Source organism: Periplaneta americana, chromosome 8 (assembly GCF_040183065.1).
Source record: "Periplaneta americana isolate PAMFEO1 chromosome 8, P.americana_PAMFEO1_priV1, whole genome shotgun sequence".
NCBI classification, from domain to species: Eukaryota; Metazoa; Arthropoda; class Insecta; order Blattodea; family Blattidae; genus Periplaneta; species Periplaneta americana.
In genome coordinates this window covers 84,044,648-84,066,984 of record NC_091124.1, presented here as the reverse complement: position 1 = coordinate 84,066,984, position 22,337 = coordinate 84,044,648, and the positions used below count along the sequence as shown (strand labels likewise).

The window sequence follows — 22,337 nt, the reverse complement described above, 5'->3', positions numbered from 1 at the left end:
TTCGGATTGCAGTATCACCGTCAAAACCGCCCCATTATAAGCACCACTTTTTATCACAGCGGCAACCACCGCATTCATCTTTATTGCCAGTGCAATCACTACATTTATTTTGAGTACAAATTGAATCTTTAATGAAGTCTCGTTCAATGCACCTGTGTTCATAGTGGTCAGTTTGAATATGCCATGACCTCATGACTCGGTAAGAATAAACTTACCTTTTTTGTTTTCTTGAAGAATAGATGTAATCCTTTTAACTGCATTTCCAACCTGCTCATCTTGTGTGACGTCAAGTTGTATAATCTTTAACTTACCAGAGCAGGAGCTCTTCAGTTCCTTAGCTCCGTCTCCTTCGGAATACAGGCATCCAGCAAATACCAGGACCCCTAAAGAGTCCAATTTCTTCGCAAACTCGTAGCCAAATCCTGTGTCACAACCTGTTTAAGAATGAATACGGAATAATATTAGCAAATGGTTGATATCTCTGACTTAAAAATTGTTTATTCTGTGTTCTTGTTTCCCAGATGTTTCCAAATCTAAAAATCAGGTGGATTTCAAACTGTTGTCCACAAACAGGAAGTAGGGTTTTACACTGTGAGTAGGTTAAGATTGTGTTTATTTGTAATTGGATTTATTTTTTATTTGATTATTTATCCATGTACCCGTACACGTATAAAATGCCTATGTTATATTGAGTCCTATTATATTGTGACAGTCGGGATTCGATCGCGTCCCACAGAGGTCGGGGGCGCACGAGAAAACGAGTGATGCAGCGAAGGTCTGGAGGGGACAGACGTAAGAGGGGGGGCTCGAGGTGGAGATGCGGACGCGACGAAGGGTGAGAAGGGAGTAAAGCAGCTGGTGACTGAGCGGAGAAATCCAGAGAACTCTGGATAGGCGTTATCTTCTAGGCATCTGTCGATTGTTCGGGAGATCGTACTCTCCTGAAACTATGGTTTGGTTATAAATACAACAAGCGAGCGAACTTGAGCAGCGTTGTTATAGTCAGTGGACAGCAAGCCAGCCAGTCTTGTATAGCAGTCAAGCCAGCTTCGAGACCAGAGTTCGACTTGAGTGTGTCCGCAGTTGTATGAGCGTCCGAAGTCCTGAGTTCGAGTGCAGTGCACCGCATTTGGGGACCTGAGTTCGAAGTCCAGCGGATTGTCTCTGAAGGTCTGGGGTTCGAGATACAGTGAACTCGAGTGACTGAGCTAGAAGAACTAGCCAAGGCAAACGAACTGTGAACTGAGAATTGACAGTTCTGATTTGTAAATAGTGCTTTGTAAACATTAGTTGAGATTAACACTTCATTGTTGTTCTCAATAATCAAAGTAAATTGTCATTGTCGTCTGTGGAGTGCAATAACGAATACTGTGTTAATGTGTGGAGTGGAAATCCCATTGTTGACGGGAGTAGAATTAAATTGTCAAAGTGATTATTATTGTCATAACAATAAGGTTACATTATTTTTGAGTTGGAATAAATTTACGATATCTTCTCCAAATATTGTTCTTCATATTTCAGTGCGTTGACAAAATGCATTACCACAATGACAAATACGTTTATTTGCTCTGCCTGTTTCCTTTGTACTGGATCAGACTTTAGAAAAGATCTCATACCTCTGTCTTTCCTGTAAATTAAAAAAACAATATAAATGAAGCAAGAAGATATATATAATGTGAATGGACTATGTACTTGTAATATTTATAGATTTGGTTTTTGTTCTTACGCATTCTCAACAAAAATGGCAATGGATATTAAAATGTATTATTTAACTTATCCGTCTTCATCACATGCTTTGATTTCATAATGAATTTTTCTTTCCTTTCTACTGTATTATGTTTATATCTGTTTCTACTTACGTACTGTATCTGTGTCTCTACCTATGTATTTTTGACACGAAAATCTCTATTATAAAACTCCCATCTTTAGCCATATTCTAGGGAAGGCATGGACATAAGGGATGGAAAGTAAATACCATTCTTTTCACTCTTTCTACAATATTTCTACATCACATGAATGTGGCTTTTCTTCTGCTTAGGGATGTACAAAACTAATGCGGAATATCATTACATTAAACATTTCAAATCAAGTCAAACACGTAATATAGTCATACTTTAGCACTCTATATAAATAATCACTTACAAGCTCGAGTTCGTCCCTACTGTTTGGTGAGGACGAATCTGTCTATATTAGGTTGAATACTATTACTATATAAATGTAAAGCAGTTACGAGATGATAGGCTGTTAGACATGTACGCACAGTTTTTTTTTTTCACCAGGTACTGTAATAATTCAAGCAATTTATTGCTGATTTTACTCGACATTTGGAAAAGGGCACTGTTCTCTATGACTAGCATACGTGTTTGAAATTCGATAAATTTATCGGACTGAAATTTCAACTGGGTCATTCCATATAAAACTTCAAATTTTTTAATGTCAAATTCTGGATTTTTTCAATATTCCAGTAAATGAATGTCATAATAATAGACCTAAATAGTGAAATGGCCTAATATGAACTTCATATCATAAATGGTTGAAATGTAATGAAGGGTGAAATATTCGGGGAGTTGATATGTAGACTGTTGTTAAACATATTGTTAAACTGACGTGCTTCTTTGTATCAACATAAAAATTGTGCCAATACAATGACGAATATATATATATATATATATATATATATATATATATATATATATATATATATATATATATATATATATTTAAACTTACTTTTGAGTTATTATGGATTTATATTTCGGGTATATATTAAAACTTACAGTAAAATAAAGAAACGTTCATGTTTTCTAATCGAATACTTTTTATACTATGTTCTATTTTTTCAGTGAGATAAACAATTCTTTAATCGATTACAAAAATCTTATGATAGCATCTCTAAAACTTTTGAAAATAATAAATAAACCAGAATTGGAAATGTTGCCGCTTAAGTTCAAAGTCGCATGCAGTGTACACGTCACGCGCTCATACCAGACCATCCACAAGCGTGCTTAGCGATTGATATGACAAATGCCAGATGTTACGACATCCGCTCAAAGGGTCACTAATAGCTTTCGCGTGGAAGTTTGTTTTCTTTCTGTGATAATCTCAGCGCAACTTTTTCCCTTCAGTTCAGAGGGTGATTTTGTTCTGTTCTGTGATTGTAAGTTGTAAGTGTTCAATATGGCTAAATTAAAGACGAAAAGTTGGAGTCATATGTGGTATTGCAACCCTTTCGGACTTAAGAGACATTCGTCACAAGTCTGTAAATGAAAATTGACAAGTAGCATGTGCAAAAGGTTCCGCAATTAGTGGTAGGTGATGCCATTTGCGAACGCTGTCGCCGTAATATTTAAAAAGTTAAAATAATTATTGAAGTTGCTTGGACTGAAAGTGAGGTCGGCAAATCAACAAGCGAAGAAGAATATTTACAAACAGAGGCGGGAAATTCAAAAAGTGAAGAATAATATGCTCCTGAATGTAAGGAAACTATATATGTAAGTACGGTAACTTAAATAAACTTCTTACACCGCAAGGCCAGTCCCCTGTTTCAAAACCAAAGCTTTCGAGAGTTAAATCATATGCTCAACAAAAGCAAATTCGGTGAATGAAGCAATTAATAGAGACATATATAATGTTGGTGTCGTGACTAATGAAGCACAGGAAATGATCAACAAGTTGAAAATAAAATGCAAAAAATTTAAAATCACCAAATGAAAAGTACATGATTTTAACTTGCCTTCCAAAACGTTGGAGTGAATATAAAATAATATCTGAATTCGGAGTGTCGTCTTACACACTGCGAAACTAAATCAAAGGTATTATTTCGTTTTCAGATAGAAAACACCGAAATCTCCTTAATGACGTGATTCAAGTTGTGATAAATTTCTATGAAGAAGACAGTATTAGTAGGATAATACCTGGGGTGAAAGACATTACATCTGTCCGGGAAGGAGATAAAAGAGTAAAAAAAAAAATACAAAAACAAATGAGACTACTATTATGAAACTTAAAAGACCTCTATAGAGAATTTAAAATAAGACAACCAAATTGTAAGATTGGATTTTCGTGATTTCCGTCTCTGAGACCGAAACATTGCGGCTTGGCTCGGCAACCAGGGACACACAACTTTTGTGTTTGCACTATATGCAAAAATACTAAATTAATGTTCATGAGTTTGAGATAGTATGCAATTCTTGAATCTGAAAGTGGAATGGAAAAAATCAATGATTTAATGCTGAAAATGGTCTGGTATAATCCATGACTAAATTGTTATCTCGATAACTGCAAAAATGTTCCTGTAGTTTAAATTGAGTTCACTGTTATTTAGTTGAAGAACTTAAGTACAAGAAGTGGATGACAACAAAGAGGCCAATATGATTTTAGTGAAAAGTGACTGTAAATTTCATTAATAACTTCATTGGTTGGCTTAAAAAAATTCAAGATACACAACTGCATTGCAAAGTTCCAAGCAAATTATTTAAAGCAACTGAAAAATGAAATAAAGCCCGGTGAGTTCATCATTGGTGATTTTTCAGAGAATTGCAGTTTCATTATTCAGAATGCTATACAAGGTTATCACTGGAGTATAACTCTCAAGCAACAATACCCCCATTCACAGGCCTATATTACAGAAATGGAGTTGGTGGTGATTTAGAGAGCCTTTGTTTTTCAGTAATTTCGGAATACCTAGTTTACGATAGTGCAACAGATCATGTTTTTCAAAGGAAAATGATGGAACATCTGAAACAAACACATACTGATATATCTAAAATATATTATTTTAGTGACGGAACAGCAAGCCAATACAAGAACAAAAAAAACTTCGTTATTCTACTCAATCATGAACATGATTTTCAAATACCTGCGGAGTGGCATTTCTTTGCAACTAGTACTATCAAGCGACTCGCTGCAAAAGCCAGCCTGCAAGAAACTCTAATTTCAACTCCTAAAGAACTGTATGAGTGGTCGAAATGCAATATACAGACAATCATTGTGTCATTCACATCCATTGACCATGAAGAAGTAGTTACAAATCTAAATCCTCAAAGATTTGCCGACCTGAAGACTGTTGTCGGAACAAGAAGTGTTCACTGTGTGGTTCCAGTTAATGGAAAGTTAGCAATAAAATCATATTTACCAAAATTACCGAAAATAGTTTAAATCAGACTGTGACGCGCACCGGTCGTCAACGCGGAAACGCTTCTCGCAGTGACCAGGAGCAATGATGGCGCATGGTGCAGCGGCTTAGATTACCCTTTACATGAGTTGTTTTAATTTATGACTTATTTTTGAAGATCTTATTATGAAAATTTGACAGACTAATGAAAATGTTCTGTCAATTTTCATTTATTTTTTTTATGTGAATTGAAGTATTCGATTTTATGTAATGACGTTTTTAAAATATACCTTTTTAATTTTTTAACACAATTTTCAGAGCTACACTGAATTATAGTATCATAAAAACCTCTTTTGTAAACTATCTAACGACAGCTTTAAAAAATTGTAATTATTCTTATGGTCAGAAAACAAATTGAAAATAGACATATGTCCTGAAATAAAAGTATTTTTAACTGTCGATTACATTTAAATGGTATTTGTCGCAAACATAAATTTGTATATGATTAATATGTATGTCATGAAAAGTTGAATGTGCAATTTTTAACAGATTTGGAGATATTAATATTTTTCGTCATACTGTTTTGCATGGAATTACCCAACTAGTATTGATTGTGTGATGGCTTTCCATTAACAAATTATTCTTGTAGATTCTTGAAAACTTTCTCACTATTTTGACCTGCACAACATATAAAATTGAAACAACGCATTGCTTTTTCGCATGTTGCAAATATCTTCTTAATATAAACCAGTTTTAACAATCCTATTTTAAACTATTACCTATAACTTTATGTTCGCCAAAATCCTCCTTATGTTCAAGATCGAAGTTCTGTCTGATATGTTTTATATAAGTCCCAACTGTAGAGTTGAGGCATTGAGCTTGACCTTTATTCGTAATAGCCTAAAAAAATAATTTTGTTCCAATATTTCTTGTTAATTAAAACGAAACATACAATTGAGGGGCTTGGAACAAAAAGCAGGTAAGTGACACAAACCTAGTTTTGAGGAAATTACAGTTAAAGTTCTACATGCAATAAAATATACACTAGTGTGGTGAAATGATGCCCATATAGCAGTACTGCACAGTGTGATCACTTACCTGATTTTATCCCAAACAAACATCCTTTTGTGCTATCACAACACGCACTTACCTCATTTTTTTAATAATGTCACTTACCTCCTTTTTGTTCTAAGCCCTCAATTTATTTCCCATAATCCGCCACTTTACACACCCCTGATTAGAATGCTATGATACAGAGTTTAAGTCCTTCTTACTGTATGTACACGCAGACAGGTAGGATATTTTGTGGAGGGAGAAATGAAGGGGTTCTGTATACAGTTCCCGTACGGGAACATAGCGCCCATGCTTGTTCTAGTCGTTACGAAAGGATTGTGAAATGGTGCATTTCACACCTGTCACTTTGGTCTCATGCTTGAAAACCATAGAAGGTTTTGTGGCGATTGCTGTCGGGAGGTCCGATAGCATTTCTCGTAAGACATTTAAATTGTTTCTTTTGTTTTATACAGAGAAGTACGTGTTAAACCAAGGCTATCTCTAGTAAAGGCTGAGGCCTTAGACTTGGCAACGCCGCCTTCGCGGTCGGCCGACGTGCTGTTCTTAGAGAGAGTCTTATCTAAACACGATGGACTGAATGAAGCTGAAGTCTTTAGCGATTTAAATATCACATTTCATAATAACGAAATATTATACTGAATATTGCTTTTCTTCAGATTGTGTTCTAATTAAAGAATATGTTTAACCTAATGAAATTAATCATGCATAATCATTTACAATGCATTTTATTAGCACTCGAGGGTTGTTTAAATCCCTAAACAAAACAAATACATTGAATACAATTCACATATTAAATCTTTAACATATTCTAACGCCTGGAGGGAAATATTCAAGACAGAATATTAAGTTTTCTTTTGTTGTTGTGTGTCTCAACAGATTGAGTTCTTTTCTTACAATAATTACTCAGAACTATATAGCTAATTGTTTTTTTAGCCTTCTTCACAAACTTCAAACGATCGCTGTCGCAGAAGCATGATTCTTGAATTACATTGGATATTATTACGTCATTCTGGACAGCAATTTCACTTAAGTGGCGAACAACGTCTGTCTGATCACACACAGTCAAAAACCTGCTTTTATATTTAACTGATACAAGAGTTTGTTCAATCCCCACTACATGCTTACCTATAGACAAAATTATGTAAGACGGCACCGAAAGCCGACCCCTGTTCAGTATTTGGAAATGCTCATCTTGGCAGTCATCATTATTAACTAAAAACTCAGTACAGTAAGTACAATTTACATTTGCAGCGAGCTTGAAACTTACGTAACCACATATGTACAAAAAGCCAGACTCATCAAACTGAATATTTACAAGATAATTCCCTTCTAGAATCTCAAGAAACATTTCATGTTGTGGTACAGCAATAGTTTTACACTCTTTATCATTATCATTACGTTCACTAAGCTCTATGAAGTTCTTTGAGAAGGTAACAGCCCCATATCTCGCGGAACGAAGACCAAGAACATGTTTAATTCTTTTTTTTTTCAGCTTCGAGAATTTGAGTAACTGATGAGACTGGAGGGAAAAAGACCTTTAGGGAGGCCGAGACGTAGATGGGAGGATAATATTAAAATGGATTTGAGGGAGGTGGGGTATGATGATAGAGACTGGATTAATCTTGCACAGGATAGGGACCGCTGGCGGGCTTATGTGAGGGCGGCAATGAACCTTCGGGTTCCTTAAAAGCCATTTGTAAGTAAGTAAGATATATTGTAATTACCTCCAGCAAGTTGCCTATACTGTCCAAATCTCATTTCCAAGTTATCACTTTCAAATTTCTCTGGTAACACATAGAATACATTAAACTCGCTAAGAGCATAAACTATTATTTCTTTTAAAACAAAGGTACAATGATACAGTGCATTGTAAGTATCAGATGTTAAACAGCGTGATAGAGTTTTCTTCAGCAAGCTCTTTCCACCGTGTAAGCCAGGAGAGGAAATTAGTTAAATAAATTAGCCTTTTGTCCTGAATGTCAGAGAATGGTTGTTGCAGTTCATTGAGTTTCAAAATATGAGTTAGAGGTCGCTTGGTGTTAATGATATACCACCACATTAATATGATTTTTATGAAATAAGCTGGACCTGTACATTCGTATTTATGAAGTGCTGAAACTGTAGTTTCATGAAATACATTAGCTACAAGAGACACTTTCTGACGTTCAAAAGTGTTTGGATACAAAGTCTTGTGACTTGACTTTGGAGCTGCCTTTATTAGTAAATTTGACTCTCTTTTGTACAACTCTATAATGTCCGTAAATTTTGCTTCAGTAGTTTTGTTGAAATCATTGTTATTAACATCAATAACTTCGTTACTACAGGATTCCAAATCGGCCCAAAAAGGGACGTAAAATATCTTAGAAGGTTTTTTTTTTTTTAGGTTAATCCAATTGTTTCTTATGTTCTTAAAAACATGTACACTGTCGTAAAGTACAAATGTTTTAAAGGGATTGCCTTCAACTTGGAAATAATACTTAGAATCTGAGCCTTTTGTTAACTCATTAAACATGACTCTGTTAACTCTATTATTATCGCTAATAACAGACAGAACGTTGAAACCACATAACTGAATCTGTTGTATTACACTTTTTGTAAATGCTGCTAGTTCAGATCCCTTTAATTGTTTTACTGGAATTAGTCTCACAACTTCCTTAAAGCTACCGAATCCAGAACTAACTAAGAAACAAACCACTGTCTTAGCAATTTTTCCGTATCATTAGTTGCAACTCCAAATATACTTCCATTCTTGAAGTCTAAACTTTGTTTCACATGAATCTCATCTACCTGCGAAATTTACGATTCTTTCGGTCGGTTTCAGACAATCCCTCAACCATATTTTTCAGGAAATTATTGGTTTCTACTTCCGTATTAGGAGATATAGAGAAGGCTGCAGATAATTTTTGTAAAACTCTTGGATGAGGCAATGTCAAGATGTTATTTAACCTAATACCTTGGTAGCATTTTACAGATTGCATATAAATTAAAAATGCATTCAGGATTGTTGTGACATTGTACTTTGGCTTTTTAAAAATGTTATTAAAAACTGATCATGGAGTAGACTGAGTTTTTAAATGCCTTATCAGAACTCTCATCCACACCGTTTTCTAACACAGACTTTAACTTTTCAAATAACTTATCTATCAAGTTAATTAAAAAAACTCTTATCATTATTAATGACATCATGAAAATTGTCACAGTATTTAAACGCCGCCTGTAACTGGCTCCATTCACTCAGAACTGAGTTCCTAAAAATAAGTTTGTTGTCAGTAAGTACACTTGCATTAGGCATTATTCCACCGTTGACATGAACCTCGTAGTAAGATCCTTATTTATTCTAATACTACTACCAACCTTGGGAATAGTTGTAAAATCTAATTTATATAAGATATAATAAACACTATCAGTTGTATGTACACGCCGGTCTTGCGAATAAGACAGAACCTTCGAACGCACATTTAATAAAAGGTTTTCATAGGAAGTAACTTTATTTTCCTCTTCAATTCGTCTTTTCTCGTCTTCTTCTGCAGTCTTCAGTCGCTTCTCCACTTCCTTTCTTCTTTCCTTCGGAGACTTTCTTTTCACACTCTCGTTAATGCTGAGGTAAGAAGGCAAGCCAGGAAACAGTTTTGGAACTGCACTTTCACTTAAAATAGGAGTTCCAAGTACACGTTCACATTGTTTTCCATTCTTATCAACATATTTTTCAACGGTAATTAAGTCGGAATCACGAAAATGTTTTATGCACACAATGCATCTGTCATTTGGTTTCCAATTGGCACGTGGAATAGCACGAGTCCATTCTTCTCTAAGTGCAATTTGTTTAGGAAATTTAAATGATCGAACATAGCCCTCCGTTTTAATTGACGAGGCATAATTGCTTTTACACCCGGGTACCACACAAGAACTAGGCATTTTCACATACAACACAAATATAATCTCCTACTTAGAACCGCTAATTTAACATTCTAATGACAAGCATCACAGATAACTTCCTTGCAATAAATGGCGCGAGTGACCGACTGTAGCACGTCGCTCCGACGTTGCCAATTTTCGCACGCCGCAGCCTTTTCTAGAGATAGCCTTGGTTAAACTCACCTGTAATCAGTACTGCCTTATCTTGAATATCAGGTAGCATACGTTTCGGCAAGAAGTTCCATAGCAAGTCGAAAATGTTACCAGTAACACTAAACGCAGCAAGAATTACAATAACATTCCGTAGGAAATTTGTCTCGATAAACACATGGAACAAAACATACAGCACACCAAATACAAATGTTTTCTTCATCAGATTGTCCAGCAGATACATCTTGTATGCTTCAGTTCTGTAACAAAATAAGGAATACGGAGTATAAAATGGCACAGCCCCCAATAATCGCAAAATAGATCGTCCTCGATGATGTATCGGTTAGCATGCTAGTCATTTGATCCGAGGATCGCGAGGACCATGGGTTTTAAGGTCAATAAAATGCTTTCCGTTGCTTCACTTGGGAGGAAAGTAAGGCTGTGGTTCCGTGTTACAGAATTACAGAATGTACAGTAGTGGCAAAAAAAAAAACTGGATCGACCCTTGTAGCTGATTTCAGAGCCTTGTTCATTCCAGAGCACGATAAACTGGTAACTAAGACTTTCGTGGTTTGAATCCTGCCTGGGAAGGAAACTTTTTTTTGTTCCTTATAAAAAAATTATTCCCAGTACTTGCTGGTAAAATTCATGTTCTGGGAATAATAAGTTAATTAAGTAGTAAAATATCGCTGCAGTCGAAAAGTATTGGGAATAAATTTGAATAAGGAACAAAAAAAAAGTTTCCTTCCCAGGCAGGATTCGAACCACGAAAGTCTTAGTTACCAGTCTATCGTGCTCTGGAGTGAGCAAGGCTCTGAAACCAGCTACAAGGGTCGGTCCGTTTCTTTTTTTTTTTTGCCACTACTGTACATAATCTGTTCCTGTTGGAGAATTCGAATCTTTTTTTTTTTTTTTTGTTATAAAACAAATGGGTTCCGACCTTCCGTTTCAATACAAGAAAGTCTTAAGGCGTTAATGTTTCCGCCAGTTTGTTTATTCCCTGAGCTCTGTATCATGCTCCCACCCCAGAACTTTGGGAATGCAATATTTACTTCTACAATTAACAGAAACTAAAGCAGAGTAATGGAAAAATAAATGCTTGTATGTACAGGATGTGTCTGATTAGAATATATATTTTTTTAAAACATGTTTTGTTAAGGAACAACGACGTTTCGTTGCAGTACAGCAGGGTTTTATGTAATTAATTATATGATCTTACAAGACGAGATCGGTGTAATCAATTCTTTGAAAAATAATTAATTGAATAAAGAATTCATTAATGCTACAGATATTTCTTTGATGAAAAAAAAATAGAGAAAAACACAAATAAAACAAAACGAACAAAAGAAAAGGAAAAATCACTTTGTGCAGTGTTAAATTAGTAGCTTGAATCCAATACAGTGCAGTCTTCTTATAACTACAGGAAGGACATACGTTAATTGACTTCCAGAGGAAACGTGCATTGACATGCCAAACTCTGCCTTACCCTTTTAAAGACGCCAGGTATTTATGTGATTTCATGAGCTCAGTAGGCTGTGCGTGCTGCAAGATCTTCTACGAAAACCAAATATTCTTTCTCCGAATTTCCGTTTCTTTAATCTGTTTACAACGTTGGCCAAATTCGATCCGAACTTAATATTTTTTCTTGGGTTGAAATCATTTTTTGTAATTTCATATTGACTTACAAGAAGAGGACACGCTCTGTATATCACCGAATTAAATGAGATTGTGTGAGATGAAAGTACAAGACGTACTGTTTAAAGAAATACCTGGTATGGGTGGCCAATGACCCCTCGTTTTGGAAATATTGGCTATTGTTTGTGACATACTTCGTTAGGTGCCTAATAGGGAAGCATTAGACTATGTAACAGCGTAGCTCATATGGCTGGATCCTGAGTTGTCATCCAGGCGACCTCAGTTCGAAACCTAATGCCTTCTCATTTTTTTAAACTTGATGTTATTATATTATTATTATTATTACTATTATTATTATTATTATTATTATTATTATTATTATTATTATTATTATAATCAAAACGACAATTTGGCCCAAGAGTGCAACGTCAAATAGATGAACTCGGAAATATATGTGTAACACATTCTTCATCAGAAAAGCTGGCATCTCAACTTCTTAAGCAATACCTGAAGAAAATAAGAAAGACATATGTGAAAGAGTATCCATCTCTTCTAATTTTGGACTCGTGGGAAGGGCAGGTAAATCCTTCTTTGTATGATGAAATATTTACAAATGAAGAAAATGAAATAACGTGCAACCTTAAAGTGATTTCATCGAAATGTACAGGATTATGCCAGTCCTGTGAGGTTTATTTTTTTTTTTAGGGAGGTGAAGATTTATATCAAATATTTGCAAAATAGCTCTTTCGTTTTACAAACTGGACGACAAATAGCTTCAAGGGAGGATGTCCTCAAAATTCACTCCTTAATTCACTTTCAGTTGTCAGCTCCTATATTCAAAGCCATGTTGAAATATGCGTGGTATGCATCAAAATTAATAAACGAACGAGAAGTGTTTGTGAATGTGAAAGATGTCTGTTTCGCAGCAGAAGTGCGGAAAAATGTGTGTGACTGTGGGCAATCTTCTTTCATTTGCTGTGCATGGTGCAGGAAATGTGTATGTTTTGTGTGTTTTTATGACATTTATCATAATGAATCATGTACAAAATGAAATGAAATAGAAACAGAAGAGACACTAGTGACCTGCCTAGGTGAGCAATATTTCCATGTTTATCCTTTAAATACAATGTTAGTTAATTAGTAATTTGTTTAAAATATGATGAAGCGTTCAATACATTGAGAAATATGATATATGTAAATAGATTACTGTGATCACACTATTAATCATTATTAATATATATATATATATATATATATATATATATATATATATATATATATATATATATGACCAGTTAAGACTCGACCTCAGGTTGCCTGGATAACAACTCAGCACCCAACCATATGAGCTACGCTTTCACACCATCTCATGCTTCCCTATTAGGCACCTAACGGAAGTATGTCACAAACAATAGCCAATATTTCCAAAACGAGGGGTCATTGGCCACCCATATAAGGTATGACTTTAAACAGTACGTCTTGTACTTTCATCTCACACATTCTTATTTCATTCGGCGATATACAGAGCGTGTCCTCTCCTTGTTAGTATATTAGATAAGAGTGTCTCTAAATTAGACCCCCAAACTCGGGATCGGATAAATAACGTTGCTCGGTCTCACATTGATTGATTGTTTATTAATGCAAGCAAAAATTACGTACCTTAACAAAGATTTTATAATACTATTGTAATATTCGTATATGAATATAGCAGGTCAGGGCGTTATTAATTCGATTGAATCACTTTCGGCTACCCCTTATCTCCCTACTCCTCCTTCCCCGGCAGAGACAGTAATGTTTCGGACCGATACGAGTAGCCAAGAAGGCAAGCATTGCTGAGAGACGGATTATATAAAGCAGGCATCATAGTTTTTTGCTCTCACTGGTCGGCTAAAACCCACCACTAATGCACAGTGCCTTATTATGTGTTTGCTTCTGAAGCGATGTAACGAAAAGGACATGGGCGGGAGTATCTTTCTTTTCCTTTTCCCTTCCCTTTTATGCTCAGCGCTGTATTACGCCTAAACAAATATGGATGACAGTGATCTGTCACAGGTTTGTTTTTCATTATCACATCATATAATACATCACAGTGCAGGTGTTCATCTTTTCCAGAAGAGACTCAGATGATGTTCAATAGATAAATTCCCTGAAATTAAAAAAGAATTTTACTAAGGATGAATGTAGTAATTACTAAATATACCAAACATCTTGTGACAAAGCAGGTGGGACAATCAAGTGATTAGCTATATTTTCTAGTCTCCAGGGAAATTTGTTGAATTGCTTATTTTAAGACGCTATGTCAACTGCTGTGGTTATCTAGCGTCTGAATTAGATGAAAGTAATAATGCCAACGAAATGAGTCCGGGTTCCAGTGCCGAAAGTTACCCAGCATTTGATCTTAATAGGTTACGGGAAAACCTCGGAAAAAATCTCAATCAGGTAACTTATCCCAATCAGGATTTGAACCCGGGCCCGCTTGTTTTACGGTCAGGTTTGCTAACCGTTACTCCACAGCGGTGGACTCAGGGAAATCAAAGTACTATTCATAGAGAACTTTAGGTGTCGGCAGCAAATAACGTTCAAGAAATTTGTCCAGGATTAGTCCACATGAAATATATTTTTATAAAATAAATTAATGGCCTTCATTTAATAAGAAAAAATGGCAGTTACTTTGTATTCTGGATAATGGATTAAACTGAAATCACATATTTTCAACTGTAGCACTAAGTACAGCACTCCGCTACATAAAGTGTTTCAGAAATTCTGCTGCAACAGGAAAAACCTATATAAAATTATTGTAGCCTACGGTATCATATCTTTAAAAGACTGTAGAGCGACTTTTTCATTATTTGTGTATATCGTTGTTAATTTTATGAAATCTGTGTCTTAGTGCAGAAAATAATTTATTTTTCAAGGGGAGGAGAAATTAATTAAATATTAATAAGTCTACACTGATCCTGGAGGATATAATTTATGCTTATCATATGTTTTCTACCGAATTACTTAACAGTCGCATACCAATGGGGGGGGGGGTCAGTTACTGACCCCAGAGAATATCTTTAATGATTTCTCTTTTATTACTGGGAAATTTATGCTATGCTTTTCTGACATTTTTTGTTGTTATGTGATACACACTGTACCAGAAAATTAACTTTTGGCGGCAGTCCATTGTTGAGTTATAGCGATTGTTGTCGGTACATGCGCATTGGATTTCTTATATCCATTTATGTTTCAGTAATAATTGCAGCCAGGAGTTTGTATTTATTTCTTTGACAGTAAATATGGCTAAGAAGAAGTACTGTATATGACAGAGGCAGACATTGATCAGGCGATATTTGACAGTTCTTGTAGCGAAGCTGAAGATGTTATTCAGGAGCCTAAAGGTCAAGATATTTCAAGAGAAAGAAGTGAGTCGGAGGAAGAAGAAAGTAGGCCTAATGTTTGGTTCACTCATTTGTATAATAACACTATTTTTCTTTTTGTAAATAAACTACTGGTCATAAAGTAATAAGTTTCTGGTTACGTACGTGATGTATGTAAATACTTATTGTTTTATAAGTTCAGCCCGTATGAAGGCATCTACGTCCGGAAGCAAAAATCGACCAACCCCCTGGAAATATGTTAGCTACATCTGGTAATATATGGAAAAATGAACCAGTAGAAATGAAAGAAGGAGTCACTCCGCTAACATCATCAGAACCCAGGGAGGACCTAAGCCGGGAGTGAAGCCTGACACTCCAAGGGAAGCATTCTTATGTATTTCGATAATGATGCTCTATATATTATTTTGATCCACACGAACCAGAGATTGGAAATACTCAGGCAATCATGTGCTGATGCATTTATTCGAAATTCGAAAGATTTTGTCCAAGAGGAAATTTTAGGTGTTACTGGACTTCTTCTAAACTGTGGGGTGAATCGACAAAATAAAGACAGTGTTCGAAATTCGAAAGATTTTGACCAAGAGGAAGTTTTAGGTGTTATTGGACATCTTCTAAGCTGTGGGGTGAATCGACAAAATGAAGACAGTGTTCGTGAGCTATATAGTGAAGAAAATTTTCCACTGTATAGAGCTACACTTCCAGAACATAAATTTAGATTGTTACTGAAATGTCTGCGTTTTTATAATTCAGTTACACGTGAAGATCGGAAGAAGAGAGATAAATTTGCTCCTATCAGTGATATTTGTAATATGGTGGTGAGAAAGTTTCCTATGTTTTCCAACCCTAACGAGTCTGTCACTGTTGACAAAGAACTAATAACATTTCATGGGCGCTGTCAATTTAGGTTATATATCCCAACCAAACCAGGTAAATATGAGATAGAAGTAAACGTGTTGTGTGATTCCAACATAAACTAATACCTCGCAGCAGACCCTTATGCAGGATAGTTTGAATTTAAGCAAAGACATCATAACAGTGGTCCTGAAGTAGTGAAAAGGTTGGTTCATATGTCTAACTTGGAACAATCAGGACGAAACATCACAATGGACAGGAAATTCATAGCCATGTTCCTTGCAACGGAATTTCTGAAGGAGAAAGTAACTACAGTTGGCACCATGTGAAATGACAGAAGAGATTTACCAACAGAGCTTCGCCCCGTTTCTTTGAAAAATGCCCAACCTGGAACAGTTAGATTTGCCTTCACTGAAGATACCACCTTGGTCAGCAATGTCCCAAAGAAAGGAAAAATTGTGACAGTCCTTTGCACGCAACATTGTGACATGAAGGTGACTGACGATAAGCCAGATATAATTCTATTCTACAATTCTACTAAAGCAGGTGTGGATGTTCTTGACAAGTGCATAAGAACATACTCTTGTTGTCGAGGAACGCGGCGACGGCCAATGGCGGTTCTATTCAACGTCATTGACATTGCAGCATATAATGCATATACATTGTTTCGTGAAACTAATGATCAATGGGCTAAACAGTACAAAAAAAAAAGTATTCTGGAAGGGAAAATTTTTTGAAAGAACTCAGTCGACAACTTTGCATCATAAATATAAAGAAGCGCGCTGAAAATTCGGTTGGCCTATACACAAAGTATATAGATGCTTTATGTATATTTGGTTATAATTTCAACCAAGACCAAGGTGCAGTGAGCAGAGGAACTGTACGTTCAGAAACACACAGAAAAGTAACTCGTAATGCAGTGACAAATATTCCAAACAAAGGCGGTTGTTATTTATGCCCAAGAAGTAAGGACCGCAAATACATGAAGACCTGTACTTCATGTAATAAGTACATATGTTCTGGTCATATGACGAAAGAAGAGTCCATTCCTATTAGAACCTGTCCACACCAGTGGAGTAACGGTTAGCACGTCTGGCCGTGAAACCAGGTGGCCCGGGTTCGATTCCCGGTCGGGACAAGTTACCGGGTTGAGGTTTGTTCGGAGGTTTTCCCTCAACCCAAAATGACCAAATGCTGGATAACTTTCGGTGATGGGCACCGCACAAATTTCACCGGCATTATCACCTTCATCTCATCCAGACGCTAAATAACCTAACATGTTGATAAAGCGTCCTAAAATAACCTACTAAAATAAAATAAAAAATATTAGAACCTGTTCGCATAAATCTTGAATACAGCAAGTAATATTGTATCCGAATACCTGTTTCTCTCAGAATGTTTTTTTTTTTTTTTGTATCTGTTCAAAAAAATTTTTGTAAAGCAAAATACATTCAATAAAGTTGCTATAAAGTTCCTTAACCCATAAAGATTACAAAAATATATAGTTTATATAGTTTAATTACAGAAACAATATAAAATACGTGGGGTCAGTCACTGACCCCATCATTGGTATTAGTTGGTGTAATAATGGGCATTGGCATGCGACTGTTAATAGTCTTATGTAGGCCCATTGATTTTTAATTAATTTTTTCTTCCTCCTGAAAAATTATGTTGTGCAGCCTACTGTCACATAGGAGATTTCGTAAAAAAAAAACAACTATATACGAAGTTTGGAGCATAAGTCATGGCATAGTTTTTTTTTTTTTTTTAAGTTAAGTGTTAGTATCACGAGATGTATATCGTACGGCATGCATAGTACATAGTCGCATCAGTAGAGGGTAGCGTAATGTACAGTTATTGCACAGAGAGCAGTTTGAATTGAGTTCATTCGACAGGCGTTCAGTGCATCCATAGTACGAATATGTGGTCGCATCACAACTGGGACGACAGTTTGATCTGATTTTCGCACAGGGAGCGATTTCACGTGTAATGAATAATACACTTGGGAGTCGACCGCAGTGCACAATGGCTGTAACCCGTTGAGTTTATTGTAATGCAATTCCAACTATCGTAAACACGAATATCATTTTTCTGTGTCGTTTATGGATGTTTGATCGCTATCCTACCCAACCCTACTACTACACATAATGCCCATTCAAGTAGCACAAAAAAGTGTCATGCCATCTTCTTTCAAGTAGCATGATGCTGTGTGGTTTATGGATCTTTGATCTATACCCTACCCTACCCAACCCAATCTTACTAGTTCACATTATACCCTGCCAATTAAAAATTCGAATTGAATTTTGGGAGGCGGACACTACGACTAACTCTGCTTGCGTCTCGGTCGCTAAATATTTCACTATCCTACTTTACTCTGTTGCAGTTAAAATTACCGTTTCTTTTTTTATCTAAAACACCAAAATACCGCTTAGTAAATTAGGGTTCATTTTAGTGGAGATTTAAAATTATTATTATTATTATTATTATTATTATTATTATTATTATTATTATTATTATTATTATTATTATTATTATTATTATTATTATTATTGTCATCTTCTTGTTTTCTGCCACAAAATAAAGTGATAAATGAAATAGTATAGACACGTTATCTGTGCAGAGATATTATATAAATCATGTTTAGACCATTACATCTTTAAAGGAAAAGGTCTACTGAGAAAAAAATGGGTTTGAAGATATCTCGTCTATTAATACGGATGAAAATTCAATGTTAATAGAATCCTGAGCGATTGTATGAATGAAGCAAAGAAAAATATAACTTTTTCTGTAAAGGTTGAATCTTTATCTACAAAGTTGTCTCAAATTGAACGCTTCTTAGGATAGAAAGTTTGAAGTTATTATAACTCTATTTATTACAGAAATTGGATAACATAAAAAATACTGTATTTTTAAACTAACTACATTTCTGTAAGCGTGAAATCCATCTCAGAAGTTGTTCCTTACCACAAATAATTTAATGGTTGCTTATGCGGCAGACATACCTGAGCAAATATTATTCAAGAAAACTTCAAGAAAAGTGAAGGCTATTTTCGTTTATAGTACGACCAGAGTCTAGTATATACAGTCACGAAGCTCAATACGTAGTAAATATGCATCCATAGACAGTTGCTAACCACTAGGATCGCTATTATCACCTCATTACAGACAATGTGAAATAGTACTTGCACAGTCCATTGTTTCTAGTACAGTCAACAATTCAAGCTTCGTGACTGTATATACTAGACCAGTTGTCGTCAGCACTCGCTGAAATGTGCAAAGGGTACGCGGTACCGTCCCGTGTGCACAGTTGTGCCGCAGGGAGAGATAGAGAGCATACCCGCTAGCAACTACAGAGTGCACCATGGGGCACTGCGTTTTCTGCGGGTAACAGAGGCTAGCCCCAGCGTGCTCTGTGCTGACGACCCCAGTACTGGACTGTGGTACGACTACATAAACTTCAAATTGTAGCATAGACTATCACTTTCTAAGCATCCAAATAAATAATATGTAAACTCTAAACTGTCTTTTGTTCAAGATTATTTTACTTTCGTTTCGTTTGCCACTTATGAATTAAAATTCAAACTATACTTAGGCCTACTTATTTACTTACATACAAATGGCTTTTAAGGAACCCGAAGGTTTATTGCCGCCCTCACATAAGCCCGCCATCGGTCCCTATCCTGTACAAGATTAATCCTCTCTCTATCATCATATCCCACCTCCCTCAAATCCATTTTAATTGTATCCTCCCATCTACGTCTCGGCCTCCCAAATGGTCTATTTCCCTCCGGTCTCCTAACTAACACTCTATATGCATTTATGGATTCGCCCATACGTATTACATACCCTGCCCATCTCAAGCGTCTGGATTTAATGTTCCCAATTATGTCTGGTGAAGAATAAAAGTCAAACTATTGTTGAAACAAATGAACTGTAGATTCTGAATTTAATTGATGCTTCGATGATACCTTGCCAAGTGTCCATGTAATTCCACGTTTATTTAATAATCTGCAAAATTTTTCCACGGAACTGCATTTGAAGAACATTATATTATTGTGCATTATTGATATTAGAGGAGAAAAATTCGCTCCGGCGCCATAACAGATATATTCTGTAAGACCAAAAATTAATATTTACGTAGACCCGTATATTATGTTTAATAGTAACATTTTCCATAAACTGATATCTTTCCGTACATCCTTTGTAATATTTCAGTTGTTTTTTGTTAGAGTGTATAGGCCTATAGTAAATAATCATATGTAACATGAATTTATTCCTTTTTGTTGCAAGCTAATACCATACTATCCATTATGTTATTACCTTCTTTTTCTTCTTATATATTGTCAACTTAATCACATATTTCACTTATTCACAAAAATCTTCTTGGTTGAGGATGGAGACTCGTATCTATGCGTATCGCTTTAGAAAACCACTAGATAACTCTGCAGCCATGTATTCAGTTAAACTAGGACATATACAGCATTTTGTATTTTTTTAAAGAAAAGGACGAAAAAACTTGTGACGGGTTGAAGGCTAACTTGTCAATATGTTGCGTAAGAAACACTCTCCAGCAAAGGTAAACAACGTGCTTCAATTGTAATTATACGAAGCGAAGCAATCAGCACTGCGACACGGATGATTTTTACAGACGTTACGGGCCTAAGAAAACAGAAAGTATCGATTGTAAAGGCTCATTCACAATGAAAATTAAACGTAACGTAAGCGTTAACTTAAGAATATAGGCTAAACGTTGCGGTAAAATCAAGAAGTCATACCATCATTCACGATGGGAACATAAACATAACACCAAACATACTTGGTAACCATGGAAACATAACAACGACGCCATTTCCTCACATTCTGTCGTATACTTTAACGCTCCACGATTGTGTTCTGTTTGCAAATCACGTAAGCATAAGCATGAAAGTTTGTAGTTTGCAAACTTTCATGTTAACGTCTTACGTTAATGTTTATGTCAATGCTTATGTAAATCATTATGAATGATCCTATTTCGTAGCCTGGCCGCAAACTTCTGTGTTTGTTACGGTTATGTTTAATTTTCATTGTGAATGGGCCTTTAGTCATACACGCATTCATAGACATTTTTAGCGCTGGCTTCCGGTGGACGATCAGCGTTTTTCGTATTCATAAACCAGTGTTAGCAATATGATATGATTTGAATTCTGTACTAGTAAGCAGTGGATAGCCGGGGCTAGCTCAGTACGCTCGTAGCGCGTGCTGCGAAATGTCTGTGAATAGCACCCAAAGTGACGAACTGCTGGAAACGTCGAGCAGTAACAGGACGGGTCCAAGGAGCGGGTCATACTGCTCTTAATCGACACGCTGATGTAACCGGGAGCTTAATTAATATTAAAAAGCCATTGATTAAATAGTGCACAAGGCACCTGTTTATTTGGTACGAAGGAGAGTCCCACAGCTTTGACTAGGTTTATTGCCCCTTAACAACGAATATATGTTAAAATATATGAAATGGAGAGAGAGAAATGTAGTAGAAAATATTGGCTACAGAAATATGAAATAAAAGAATCGTATATTTTATATGTAATCTAAATATACTGTATGTACACTCTTTGACACAGAAATCTGTTCCACCTCGGAATTTCTATGTTAACAGAGATACCAAGCCCGGTCTTTGTAACGAGAAGAAATAGTTCTACCACTAAGCCATAAGGGCTTCGTAGTTGATATGTCATTTTGTGGGATACAGATACGTTGCTGCTACGATTTGATTTCATCCTCAGATCTTGATTCTTAATATGTATGTATAGGCCTATATGTGTGCGTATGTATGTATGTATGTATGTATGTATGTATGTATGTATGTATGTATGTATGTATGTATGTATGTATGTATGTATGCCTATGTATCCAACGCCTACCCACTTCAGTTTACGTGATACGGGTTCCGCATAGATGGCAGAATTGTGACCCATTTTCTATTTGCAGACCATTTTGTACATGATGTGCATCTGTGGAGACTTATGTCATGTACTAGGGTGAGTGTAAGTGTTCGTGTAAGTTTTTTTTTAAGTAGGTTATTTTACGACACTTTATCAACATCTTCGGTTATTTAGCGTCTGAATGAGATGAAGATGATAATGGTGGTGAAATGAATCCGAGGTCCAGCACCGAAAGTTACCCAGCATTTGCTCAATTGGGTTGAGGGGAAAACCCCGGAAAAAACCTCAACCAGG

At 35.8% G+C, this 22,337-nt stretch overlaps 1 protein-coding gene and 1 long non-coding RNA gene across 3 annotated transcripts in view; one reads left to right on the top strand and one right to left on the bottom strand.

Annotated features, from left to right (window-relative positions):
* Window positions 1-10,737, bottom strand: part of LOC138704829 (retinol dehydrogenase 16-like) — a 57,180-nt gene extending 46,443 nt beyond the window's left edge. For both annotated transcript variants that reach the window (XM_069833126.1, XM_069833125.1), the window contains exons 1-2: window positions 10,286-10,737; window positions 312-434 (exon numbers count right to left, since the gene is read on the bottom strand). In XM_069833126.1, coding sequence (XP_069689227.1) covers window positions 312-434; window positions 10,286-10,496 — 334 coding nt within the window. In that variant the 5' untranslated portion in view covers window positions 10,497-10,737. The remainder of the gene's footprint in view (window positions 1-311; window positions 435-10,285) is intronic.
* Window positions 1-22,337, top strand: part of LOC138704835 (uncharacterized) — a 412,725-nt gene that overhangs the window by 160,940 nt on the left and 229,448 nt on the right. The gene's annotated exons all lie outside the window — the stretch shown is intronic.